Source organism: Quercus robur, chromosome 6, assembly GCF_932294415.1.
Source record: "Quercus robur chromosome 6, dhQueRobu3.1, whole genome shotgun sequence".
Taxonomy (NCBI): Eukaryota; Viridiplantae; Streptophyta; class Magnoliopsida; order Fagales; family Fagaceae; genus Quercus; species Quercus robur.
Genome location: NC_065539.1, coordinates 48,884,851 through 48,898,561, shown reverse-complemented (window position 1 = coordinate 48,898,561; position 13,711 = coordinate 48,884,851). Strand labels below are relative to the sequence as shown.

The window sequence follows — 13,711 nt, the reverse complement described above, 5'->3', positions numbered from 1 at the left end:
TAACACTATGTTTGGAAGGAGAGGAGAGTAGAGGGAAAGCCCCTCAGGGGGAGGATAAGGGAGAGAAATCGGTATCTATTGTTCTTATTTAAATGTTTTAAAAATTAAGTACGAAGAATGAGAATAAATATCCCTTCCTTTTGTTTGAATGTTTTAAAATCAGTAAGGAGATAAGACTTAGGGGTGGGGAGGGAATTGGTCATATAAATTTACAAACCTCACCCCTCGCCCCTCCAAATTCCTCCAATTTGGGGAATTAAAAAAGAGATGTTATGAGGGGTAAGATACCACCCCCTCCCTCCCCCCCCCCCCCCCCCCCCCAAAAAAAAAAAAAAAAAAAACATCCAAGCAAGATTCATAAAATCATATCCCTCCTCTTCCTTCTACTCCCCCTTCTCCTCCCCCCTTCATCCAAACAAGTTGTAAGGTACAACTAGTGTAGTTTTACCCTAAAATAAATTGTTAAAGAAACAAGAACATATAATCTAATGATGTAATTTTTTATTCTAAAAAAAAAGTGTATTTTTCAAAATAAGAATCCAATAAAATATTATTGAGTAGTGTACCAATGAGAAACTATTTCTCAACGTAATGCCACTTAATATTGCTTCATGGGACTAAAATTTTGATAAGCAACATATAAATTAACTATTTTTCAATATTACACCACTAAATAATGTTTTAGAGAATTGCTATTTTGCAAATCTCAGTATTGGATTACATGTTCTCTTCCTTCTTAACACATATGTCAAATTTATGAATTTATCAAAATGCTATTTACTATATGCATGATATATCAACTCTTGATTTTCAACATTTTTCTACATGAGAAAATCATTGATCTCTTATTATCTTGATATTTTGAAAACATGAATGGTAGAATATGATCCATCAGTTGAGTTGTCAAAAAATACATCCATTATAAATTTATTGAGGGGTACAACATTAAAGTTGCTCCAGGATAAAGTTATATCGATCTACACTAACTTTTGCTTAATGTTATTACTTAATAATTTTTTTATGAAATTAATATTTTGAAAATCTCAGCGTAAAAATTATATATTATCTATATCATATTTTATGGAATAAGATAAAATTTAAAATGACCTAATACAATGTAAACTTTTAAATTCATGAAAATCAAATCTTTATTATAAATAAACTTACTCTATTTCCAAAAAAATAGATTAATTGATAGTTTAGAATGAAAATTGTCCTACAATCCTAATACAATAAAAGTTCAACAACCATATTTTTTAGAAAGTTCAACAACCTAATTGTGAGGTTATCATATTAGCATTGGACTATCAAAATTAACCCTAATACAAATTCCACATCTTAATTGCAAAAAAAGCTCCACCTCATTTGGTTTTTTTTTTTTTTTTTTTTTTTTTTGAATCACCTCATTTGGGTTTATTTGTTCACAAGCTGTAACCTTTTAAGGTTGGACAATCCTTTTCATTAATTCTTTTTGCATGGGTGTTACATTGTTAAATGCCATTAAAAATTAGCAGAATGTGTCTTAAAGTAATCCTTAAATAACTAAATAAAAAAATATTTAAAAAGGTATAGAAATGCATTTAATGCTTCTGTGCATATTAGACGCGACAGAGATTTGATACTTAGGGTCCGTTTGGATATAGCTGAAACTGAAAACTGAAAACTGAAAACTGAAAAACATTGTAGCAAAATAATTTTTAAATGTGTAAATAGTATCATGGGACCCATTTTTAATGAAAAAGTTGTTAAAAAGTGAAATTTGTGGGTCCGTGAACAGTACACGGGACCCACATATGACTGAAAATATGTTGAAAAGTCAAACTTTTCGGCAAAAAAAAAAAAAAAAAAAAAAAAAAGAAGAAGGCAGAAACGCAAACGCGTCTGGGAAGCGCAAAACGGCTTCCCAAACGCACTCTTATTTTAAAATGATGTTTATGTATATATCTTGTATCTTGTTTAATGCACATAGCAACCAAAACCTCTACTTCTTCTTTTTGTGCAATAGTTGGGAATGAGAGAGATTTGAAACGTAAGTGTTTTAATTATCAATACCATAAAATGTTGACTACGATAAAGTATACCATGTTTCGGTAATATTAATTCAGTATCTGTTTTGGTATTTTCTACCCAATAAATGAGTGACACATGTTTCAAAAAATCACATCAGACTATTTCAATAAATTAATCACAATCTTCTATACTATTGAGAATATAAATTAATTATTTATTGAAGTAGTCTGACCTGATTTTTTGAAACAGGTGTTACTTATTTATTTGGTAGAAAATATCAAAATAGATGCTGAGTTGGTATTACCGAAACATAGTATACTTTCTCGTTTACTACAAAAATCTTGAAACTTGAGAGAAACTTTAAAAATGAACAAATGATACCTCACATCTTATACTAATCCTAACATGTTCTTATTATTGTACTTTATTGCATGGATTGGCTATGACAAAAACATTAGATAGGACTAGCAGGCATGATCACTCACGGCCACGGATTATATGGGCAATCGAGCTTTCTAGTTCTGGAGTTGCATGCGGGCCTCAAAGCCTTTTGCCAATTCAGACAGTGCGTTGTAGGAGGAACCACCTTTGCACGAAGCTTTCTCAGCACTATATTTCAATTCATTAACCCTGTCTCTTATTCCATGCCCTTCTTTGTCTACCATGATCTTCCTCACCTTCTTTTGTATCTCCTCCCTTCCCACCACTTTCTTCGACGGCAAAACCTGCAATCGGACTGCCATGCCAAATTCCTCTGTAAGCATCGTAGCATTCATCCTTTGCTCTGCAAAGAGTGGAAATGCAATTATAGGGACACCCTTCAAAACACTCTCCAGTGTTGAACTCCATCCACAATGAGATATAAACGCTCCAATAGAAGGGTGGCTCAAGATGTCCACTTGTGAAACCCAATCTGAGATCACAAGTCCAACATTTTGGATCCTTGACACGAACCCTTTTGGTAAGTACCCAAGTTGGTCATGATTTTTATCACCATTCCTCCCATTCAAATATGCCTTATCCCCAGATTCCTCGGTGGGTGCTCGTACCACCCAAACAAATCTTTGCTTGCTCATCTCTAAACCCCAAGCTAGCTCAATCATTTGCCCGTGTGAGAGTGTTGCACCACTCCCAAATGACACATACACCACAGATTGATTTGGTTGCTTGTTTAGCCACTCAAACAACAAGTCATTCTTGGATGAGTTACCTGATTGTGTTACTATTGGACCAACTGGGTACACTGGTCTATTTAGTACACAAGCAAGTAGTTTATCATCTCTCAAAGCCGCAAAAGTTTTAGGCTGAAGCTCCTCCCAAGAGTTCACCAAAACCCCATCACTCATTCTAATCCCAATCCCTGCACGCACATACTCATCATATTGTTGATTAGTCCGATCCAATAAAGGATCAAACAAATCCTCAACACGAACAGAAGCACAACCTGGTATTTTCAGTGGCTCTTTTTCGTGAACATACTCGCCCTTCACTTCCTCATCTAGTATTGGAGTGTAGATAGTCAATGCAAGGATCCATGCATGTGAAGGAAAGAAAACGTACTTTAACATGTTAAACTCTTCAGCGACTGAGAAAGCATCAGTTCCAAAAATGTCGGTGACGAGAACCGTTGGACATGGCTTCAGTGTAGCTATTGACGACCGCAAGGCTGGCACGATTTCACGCATCGTTACAGGGAGCCTTACACCAATTGTAGCGTTGGGATCAACGAGGCTAGTGATGTCAACTGGGGGGAGTTGCACAATGTTGCAGAGCTCATTGCTCATTTCTGAGATGATAGTTTTGGACTCCGTTTGTGATGAGTGATCAATGCTGACAAGGAAGATTGTGACTTTGAAGTTGTGGTGAGTGGCAAAGAGTTTGCCAAGACCGAGGTATGGGATCATATGGCCCATTCCAGGGAGGGGAAGTAATGCTACATGAGGCTTTGAGGTTTCCATGGATGAACTTATTAAAGGAAGAAGTGGGAACTGTAGACACAAGGCAAAATGGTGTGGCAATGAAGGGGCTATTATACAGAAAGGATACTTGGTAATATAGGAACCAGTATCATGGGACGTGAATGACAAAAAAATACAAAAAAAAAAAAAAGTATTTTAGATATATGCATCTTCACACTATAGGTTCTACGTCTGAAACACTTCGTACCATCTCATGAATGACTGTCAAACTGGGGTTGCTAGTAATGGCTAGTAGGACAAGTCCATAAGGTCGTACTGCATCTGCATGTGCAAGTGTTTCAAAATTTACAAAAATTTATTTATTTATTTTTTAATATATTAATATATAAGTGATGTGAATGACTATCAAACTGGGGTTGCTAGCTACTAGGATAAGCCAATATGGTATACTGCATCAGGTGTACCAAAATTTACAAAGATTTACTCTTTTTTTTAATATATTAATATAAAAGTGATGTTTTAGCTTTTAAACAGACTATTTTACTCCCTACTAATAAGACACACCAGAAATTTTATTGATTGATAGTATGGTAAATTGACTTTAAAATTGTATAGTTTATGATCAAATCTCAAACCAATGACCCTACCACCCGGATACCCATGAGGCGATAAAACTTTACTTACATGTTTAAATCTCAAAAAGACTGAAAGGAAAAATGCGTATCAACTTCATTGACTTTAGTTATAGGCTTATAGCTAATTAAAAGTTAAAAAGAAGTGTTTATTTTACACTGTTTTCATAAACTAAAAATGTGATTTTTAAATCACGTTCTCAGATATAATAACTCAAGTATTTATGTCAGTTTTTTCCCGAAGTGAAAAGTGAAAACTACGTGCGAAAGAATTAAAGAAACATTGCAAAAAGGTTTTTTTTTTTTTTAATTAATTTTTTTATATATATTAAAAGAAAATAGTACTACATGATATTGACTATTGAGTACGTTGAAAACATGTAGCAATAATGGTGCTATTATACAGATGCCACCGGTACCAAGTGATGTGAATGACAATCAAACTGGGTTTGCTGGCACTGGCAAGTCGCATTTCAATTAGGTGATATTGTGTGTACCAAATTTTATAAAAAATTTACATGTTTAAGACTCAAAGAAATTGAAAAGAAAAAACTGAAAAATGCGTATCAACTTCACTAACCTTTGTTCTTTCTCCACACACCAAAAAAAAAACTTCACTAACTTTGGTCAGAGAATCGGTGTAGTTTGTTAAATGTTAGAGCTTTAGCACCAAGTATTATTTAAAAAAAAAAAAAACTATTTTAACACATTAATTTTTTTTTTTTTTTTCTATTTTGACACAACACTTTATAATACATTTTATATTACATGTTTTATTCTTTTTATTACTTTATTTAAATATTCTTTATTTATTCTTTTTAATTATTTATTTATTCTTTATTAGAGGAATTTGGTTAGTATTCAAAGGGTGAGAGAATGAATTTGAGAGAGAGAGAGAGAGAGAGAGAGAGGGGGGGGGGGTGAGGGGATGAGTGGTTGTGAGAGAAAAAAAGTAAAAGATATTTTACTAGAGAAAAGAGAAAGTTTATTAAAAAATGCACAAAAAATAAATAGAACATATGACCCTACGGAATCATAAATAGAACTGTACCATAACAAATGCCAATTATGGAACTGTACGTACCATAAGAGCATTTTTATTAGGTGTGTCAAATGCCAAATATTTGACATTTGGCACACCAAATACTACTGTTCAAGCTTCATGAGGTGTTCTATATGTTCTATAATTTTAGAATATGCTACAGTACTGTCTCAAATATGAGACGGTATGGACACAAATGCCATTTCAGAAAAATAGTTTTTTATTCAACATTTTTTCTCTCCTCTCAATATTTAATTCAACGTTTTCTCTCTCTTCTCACTGTTTTCTCTCTCTCCGACCCATGTTCTCTCCCTTTTTCTTCTTTAGATCACCTCCCTCACCCTCAAAACAACGGTACGGCGGCCTCACCGATCAAGCCGCCGATCACAAATCACCCTCCCTCACCATCTCATCGTTCTACGTACGCCATTGTTCAACGATACGGCGACCTCACCGATCAACAGCATGCCATCATTCTACGTCTCTGTCTGGCATTCTCATCGCCGATCTCGCAAGGCCGATCTCGCCACGCCGATCTCGAGTTTGTGGGTTTGTGCCAGTGGTGGATGTGGATGTGGGTTTGTGCCGGTGGTGGGTTTGGGATGTGGGTTTGTGCCGATGGTGGGTTTGGGATGTGGGTTTGTTTGGTTTGGTAAATGTGGGTTTGTGCCGATCTCTCTAGTTGTGTCTTTTTTTTTCTTTTTTTTTTTTGAGGTGGCATTGGTGGTTGTGAGTTTGTGCCGGTGGTGGTTGCCGGTGTTGTTGTGGCAGTGGTTGTTGGTGGCCGTTGTTGCGGCAGTGGGGGTTGTGTCGTTGTTGTTGACGATGAGTATGAGGATGATAGGGAGTAATTAATATATTATTTTAATGTATAGTAAATATTATTTTAATGTGTTGTAAATATTATTTTAATGTATAGAATTGAAGTATAGAACATCTGATAAATGATATGTTATAAAATGATGTGTTAAAATGATAAAATAAGTTTTTAAAGTGTCAAAATGGCATTTTTTATGAGAGAGCTGATGAGAATGCTCTAAATAGATCATACAAACATATTGTCATACTAGCAGTCTGACATGCATGTTAGTTGTTACTATGGGATTGAAATCAGGTACAATATCTAGGGTTTTACACCTAATGCAATAGTATTGAAGGATAGAGTTTGAAAGTTACATTTTGTAACTTTCAATCTCAACTATTAAATAAAAAAATATTAAGAAAATGTAAAAAGTTTAAAATGTAAAAAAGTTTGTGAAGGAAATAGTGCAATTGCATGGTGCGATTGCTTTAGACTATTAATATATAAGTGATGTTTTAGACTATTCTACTCTCAACTAATGAGACATACTAGAAATACTATTGATTGATAGTATGGTAAATTGACTTTAAACTGGTATAGTGTACGTTAAATTTCAAACCCATGAACTTACCACCCAAATGCTCATGAGGGGATAAAACTTTACTTACATGTTTAAATCTCAAAGAGATTGAAAGGAAAAATGCGTATCAACTTCATTGACTTTAGTTATAAGCTTATAGCTAATTAAAAGTTAAAAAGAAGTGTTTATTTTACACAGTGTTTTCATAAACTAAAAATGTAATTTTTAAATCACGTTCTCAGATATAATAACTCAAGTATTTATGTCAGTTTTTTCCCGAAGTGAAAAGTGAAAACTATATGCGAAGGAATTAAAGAAACATTGCAAAAAGGAGATTTTTTTTTTTTTTTTTTTTTATTAAAAGAAAATAGTGCTACATGATATTGACTATTGAGTACGTTGAAAACATGTAGCAATAATGGTGCTATTAATCATACGTACAGATGCTACTGAATTAGATAGGAACCGGTACCATGTGATGTGAATGACAATCAAACTGGGTTTGGTAGCATTTTAGGTGATATTGTGTGTACCAAATTTTATAAAAATTTACATGTTTAAAACTCAAAGAAATTGAAAAGAAAAAAAATGAAAAATGCGTATCAACTTCACTAACCTTTGTTCTTTCTCCCAAAAAAAAAAAAAAAAAAAAAAAAAAAAAAAAAACCACTAACTTTGGTCACAGAATAGAAGTAGTTTGTTAAATGTTAGAGCTTTAGCATCAAGTATTGTTAAAAAATAAAAAATAAAAAAAATACTATTTTAACACATTAAAAAGTTACTTTTTTCTATTTTGATACAACACTTTATAATACAATCTATATCACATGTTCTATTCTTTTTACCACTTTAATTAAATATTCTTTATTTATTCTTTTTAATTAAATATTTATTCTTTATTAGAGGAATTTGGTCAGTATTCAAAGGGTGAGAGAATGAATTTGATGGAGAGAGAGAGAGAGAGAGAGTTTGAGGGTGAGGGGATGAGTGGCTGTGAGAGAAAAAAAAAAAAGTAAAGATATTTCACTAGAGAAAAGAGAAAGTTTATTAAAAAAATGTACAAAAAATAAATAGAGCATATGACCATACAGAACCATAAATAGAACTGTACCGTAGCAAATGCCAATTGCACCTTATTACAATGTATCATTTTCAAAACTAACATGCATGTCGGTAACCACCCCCCCCCCCCCCCCCCCTCCCAAAAAAAAAAAAAAAAAAAAAAAAAAACATGAATGTCGGTGAAATTATTCAATCTTCCTATACGTCACTTAGTTTATGGGGTACCCTATTTGAAGATACTTTGATATGAATGAATAAGGAGCTTTGATTTTTTTTTTTTAAATTAATTATAATATTTATCAAGAAGAATCAAAGTCATCCTACTTATTGGACTCTAAAAAAAAAAAAGTCCTACTTATAAGGAAACTCTGTCACATTAAATCCTAACATTTTTTTTTTTAAATATAAAAGTCCAATCATGTTATTTCAGTATTATACTAACAAACTCATTAAAAAAAAAAAATTAAAAACAAAAAATCAAACCCCAAGACAATGACAAAATCTAGAGATCTATAAATTCGAGAGAAAATCACAGCATTCAGAAATTTCAATGTCTTGTTACAACAAGTGAGGTAGGGGAATTTATACACTGGTTTTCTTTATAAAAGAAACTAAATAATTGCATTGAATTATAAAGTTCTTGTTAATGGGATTTTAATTAATAAATGCTCAAGTTAATAATTAAAAATATTCATTTTGAGGTAAGTTTGGAAGTTCACTTATAAATGTTATCATTCTCGTTCTCTCCTTCTTGCAATTATATAGGGAAAAAGGAAAAGACTTAGGGTTAAGGTTGAAATTATCTTGGCTAAGAGGACTTTACTTTAGAGAAATTAAAGGGCAAGTTGCATAGGTAGAGATTCACATCCAATTTTGAATTTTTTATAAACTACATGTTCTTAGACTATTCACAATGAATCAGGTAAAATACCATTTCAACCAAAATATGCTTAACAAACCCCTAAAAATGATCACATTGGATTATAAATCTATTAGCTAAAATGGAGTTTAATTATTGTGTTTCTAGACTTTTGAGTGGAGTTTGTGTTAATGTGTGTTTTTCACACACACACACACACAAAAAAACAACAACTGTGGTTCTCTAAAAATTGATAATTCTTTAGCTTAGGCAATAAAATAATTGAATGTCTGTTCACTTGGTTCCCCATTCCAACGCCTCATGGCTTTTTATTTTGCATGTGATTTCTTCAAAATACTCTCTCTCTCTCTCTCTCTCTCTCTCTCTACACACACACACTATAGGGTAAATTACAACTTACCCACCAGAGGTTTAACCGAAATTTAAGTTGTCTACCTGTGGTTTGAAATCCCATAATGTAAATGTTCCACTAGATTTTTTTTTTTTTTAATCTTATTTGATCTTGTATTTTTATATTTTTTTGTGTTTTTAGAGGAGGGAGATGTAAAACTAGAGTAAAATTATATATTTAACCATATTTTTAACATAAGTGGGTTACAAAACTCTAACTGAGTTAACTTCAAATAAGTAAAGTATCAATTTTCAAACCACCGGTAGGTAACTTAAATTTCGGCCAAATCATGGGTGGGTAAGTTGTAATTTACACTATACTATAAAATTGTACATACATTAATATTAAGGGTACATCTGGTACATTGAATGTAGATCATTAGGAATAGTAATCTTTATTATTGAGAATAGAAGACATTGTAATGGAATAACTATTATTATCCATAAGTTTGATAGTTACATATGAAAAGATTGTAAAAAATGATATATAAGGAAACTTTATATTTTTGGAAATATATTAATTTTAAAACTTATTATATGCACCATTTTAAAGAGGAATAGCTATTCTTCAATTTAAAGAATAATTATTCCATAAGTTCCAGTTATAGTTCAACTGGTAAAGTCTCTTAAGCTATTACGACATACCAATGTTATTTATTTTTTCTTTTTTTGAGAATACTTTTGACTATATTAACATATGCATATAATATTTAAATATAATGCCAATGTGAATGCATTTATTTTTCTCTGGCAATATTCTCAAGGGTCTCTTTGTAAACCAAGGGAAGTGAGGAAGTCCAAGTTTCCATGCATTGAAATTGTCTTGGTCCTTGATAATTTTCCACTATAAAAATAAAAAAGGTAAACTATGTATTTGGTCTCTATTCTATACACCATATTTCAATTTGGTCCCTAACATTTCAATTGTGTCAATTTGGTCCCTAACCTTTCAGTATCGTGTCAATTTAGTCCTTACTATTATTTTTTGGATGAAAATTGATAACGCGTCTAATGGTCAAAATAAAAAATTAGTTTTTGTTGATGTGACAATATGCTATAATTTTATTTTGACCATTTGACATGTCATCAATTTTCATCCAAAATATAACAATAAAGACTAAATTAACATGACACTAAAAGGTTAGGGACTAAATTGACACAATTAAAAGGTTAAGGACCAAATTGAAATATACTATAAAAGATAGAGACCAAATATGTAGTTTAAAGGATAAGGACCAAATATGTAGTTTACTCAAATAAAAATGTCTTGGTCGGTCTGATAATAACAGTTATGCATGTTTCACATAACGCAGGCAAAACCAGCCAGCAACTTGCAAATTGCAATATAATTTGGGGCCTACGGCCTAGGGGGAACTAATAACGAATTTATAATTGCATCATTCATGCACACTAACTAGTTTTTCCTTAAAAAAAAAAAAAAAAAAAAAAAAAGCCACTAACTACTAACTAGTTAATAATCTAAAATATATACCAATTGCTTATAATCGAAACTTATCTTAGGATCTGACTTTTGTTTCTCTAAAATATATAATCAGTTAATTACACCACACTCCCCACTAGTACATTTTTGTTTATTATAATAAGTAAAGGTAATATAAAAATAAATAACAATAAAAGGCAATCTCACTTTTAAAGCAAGAATTCATTGGAGACGACAAATATTGTAGATATAAAAAAAATAAAAAATTCCGAAAAGTTAAAAAGAGATCTACTATCTGTGTTAATGTGGTTCATGATGATATTGGGTACTGATTTAGTAAAGGATTCGCTCTATCAATAAATCATGGCACTTTAATTGAAACGTTTAAGCAAGTTTATATTTGTTATATATTCCAAGCCCAACAAAAAGATATTTCTTTTTTTTAATATAAGTTTTTGCCAACCTAAAGATAACGAAATATAATAATGATATCTTGAGTTAATATCCTAGTGCTCTTTCTTCCATAGAAGCTTAAGTGCGTACCAAATGATCAAGTATTAGATTTTCCTTCATTTCTTCTTCATCTTCTTTTTTTCCTTTTATTTTATTTAATTTTTTGTGGGGGGGGGGGGGGGGGGGGGGTGTCCTTAATTAAGGGGATACATTGTGCTCTTAACAACAAGAGCTAATAGTGTACAAATATTATGATCAATAATCATCTGCCTTATGCTAGTTACACTAACAACATAATGGTAAACATTGAAGCAAAAAAAATGAGTCTTCTATCCAAGCATGAAATGGAGGCTGGTACACTAGGAAAATTTAAATAAAACAAAATGCTTGAATTGGCGATCTACAATAGCCAGGAAAGCAAAGGATGGTCAATCAATGATTTGGAGAGGCCTAGGTCCTTTCAGATGGCACCAAGGTCCATTTTTTATCAAATAACCAATGGCTCCAAGGTCCATTTTTTTTATATCAAATAACTGGTTGCATATAGGTCTATTATAATTTTTTTAATAAAAAAAAAAAAAAAAGTTCATATGTGTGGTCACTATCCCCAAACCACTTAAAACTTTACTCATGAATGACGTGAGACTGCCTGTACAATAATGAAGTTAGTTATTACTTAAACCTACATCCTCAGAGTTGCAAAGTGATGGATCATAAGAACTTCCTACCACTATGCCACCTTCACGGGTAGTGAATCGGCCCGCTACATAGATACATTGAAGGCCCCTTAAGCAAAGAGAAGGAGAACTTGATGTTATAAGGTAGGTTTGAGATGATCTTGGGAATTAGGACCTTAGCATGGACAGCATGGTATCCTTTGACATCTCACTCTATTACAAATTACAATAGACTCATTAATTCAATTCCAAAACCAACCCTATGATCGGATCTTTCAGATAGAATCACATAGACTCGTTCGAGTATGGGAGACTTTGATGTGATGGTTGCATACAATTTGGAATTGGATTCCAGAAAAGGCAAAGAGGACTCTTTAAGTTCCTTACTTATAGATAAAAGACTTTACCAATTAAACTATACCAATTCTTTGTTACATATATATTGTTATTTCATTTTCCAAGCAGAGGGCAACTTTGGCATTCTATATTCTGCTACTCAAGCACTCTTGAGCAAGAGGACTTAAGAGGACTCCAGCTTGTCACCATTAGAGTGCTCAATTCAATCATTTGATTATTTGATCCTTCAGCTCACTTGTATTCTATTAGTAATTGCAACTTTTTTTTAACAAGAATAAACAGTAGACTTTGATTGCTGTCCCCACCTAATTCTTCAACACAATATTATTCGATTTAAAAAAAAAAAAAAAAGGAAGAAAAAAAAAAGGAAAAGATGGAACAAATCCATGAAACTTTTAAAAAATGTGGGGTCAAATGAACCTTTTGATAAGAAATGAATTGGAAGGAAGCAATGATGCTCTCTCTTTTAGTCTACTCTTCCACCAACCTTTATGAAGTAGGTACTTTGGGAAGGGTAGTGGAAACATCCTCCTATCTGAAAAGAAAAATAAATATGATAACTCATGCTATAGTTTATAGAGAAGAATCATGAAAGCTTATATTCATGTCTTTAGAAAAAAAAAAAAAAAAAAAGAAGAGAGAGATGCTTTGGTCATCCTTAGGACTATATCTGTCTTCTTACTCCTTCTGTGTCAATTTGTTGATCTTTCTTACAAAATTAAAAATTTTAAGAAAATATTATATAATAAAAATATTTTATATATAGACAAAGTTTAGCTACAAATTGGTTGAAGCCTAAAACTAAGTTTTATTCAATATCTTTTTATTGAAGGTGAATTTTGACAAATCCACCATTTGATTACATCTTCTTCTTATATCTTCCATGCTTGCAAAATTTCTAAAAAATTAAAAATCAATAGCTGTGTCATCAATATATTGTTCAAATTGTAAATTTTTGTAGTTTAAAATTATGCATAAAATATAAACTTATAGATTATATCCGATTGACACAAAATTTGTTGTGTGTATTAAAAACATAAAGAACTTGCAATTCAACGGTTAGATTTTCAAAATATGCAGTAATGTTTATTTTATTGAGTAAAGTTGTAATCTTAAGTTACAACCAATTTTGTAACTAAACTTTGTCCATTTTATATAAGAATATATAAGTTTTTAAAATAACCCTCATTAGTTTAATTTTTAATCAAAAAAAGAGTATTGATTACTTAAATAAAATAAAAAGTAAATTAGGAAAGTACTAACAACTTCTTATTCTGAGACATTTCAAAATAGAATAAAGGAGTAATAAAATAAAAAGTAAATTAAAAAAGTACTATATTTTGAGACATTTCAAAATAGAATAAAGGAGTATTAAATTAGGGCAACGGGTGTTGCAGATTCACCAATCAATTCTAACCCGGCTTGTGGCATTATTGTTTTATTTTTTTTCTCTATTCCTAAAGCGA

General features: G+C 31.7%; 1 protein-coding gene across 1 annotated transcript; it reads right to left on the bottom strand.

The window, feature by feature from the left end:
• Positions 1-2,310: 2,310 nt before the first annotated feature.
• Positions 2,311-4,079, bottom strand: LOC126689218 (anthocyanidin 3-O-glucosyltransferase 5-like). The gene has a single exon (XM_050384326.1). The coding sequence runs from the start codon at positions 3,966-3,968 to the stop codon at positions 2,526-2,528; it is 1,443 nt and encodes a 480-aa protein (XP_050240283.1). The 5' UTR covers positions 3,969-4,079; the 3' UTR covers positions 2,311-2,525.
• Between the last annotated feature and the right edge of the window lie 9,632 nt (positions 4,080-13,711).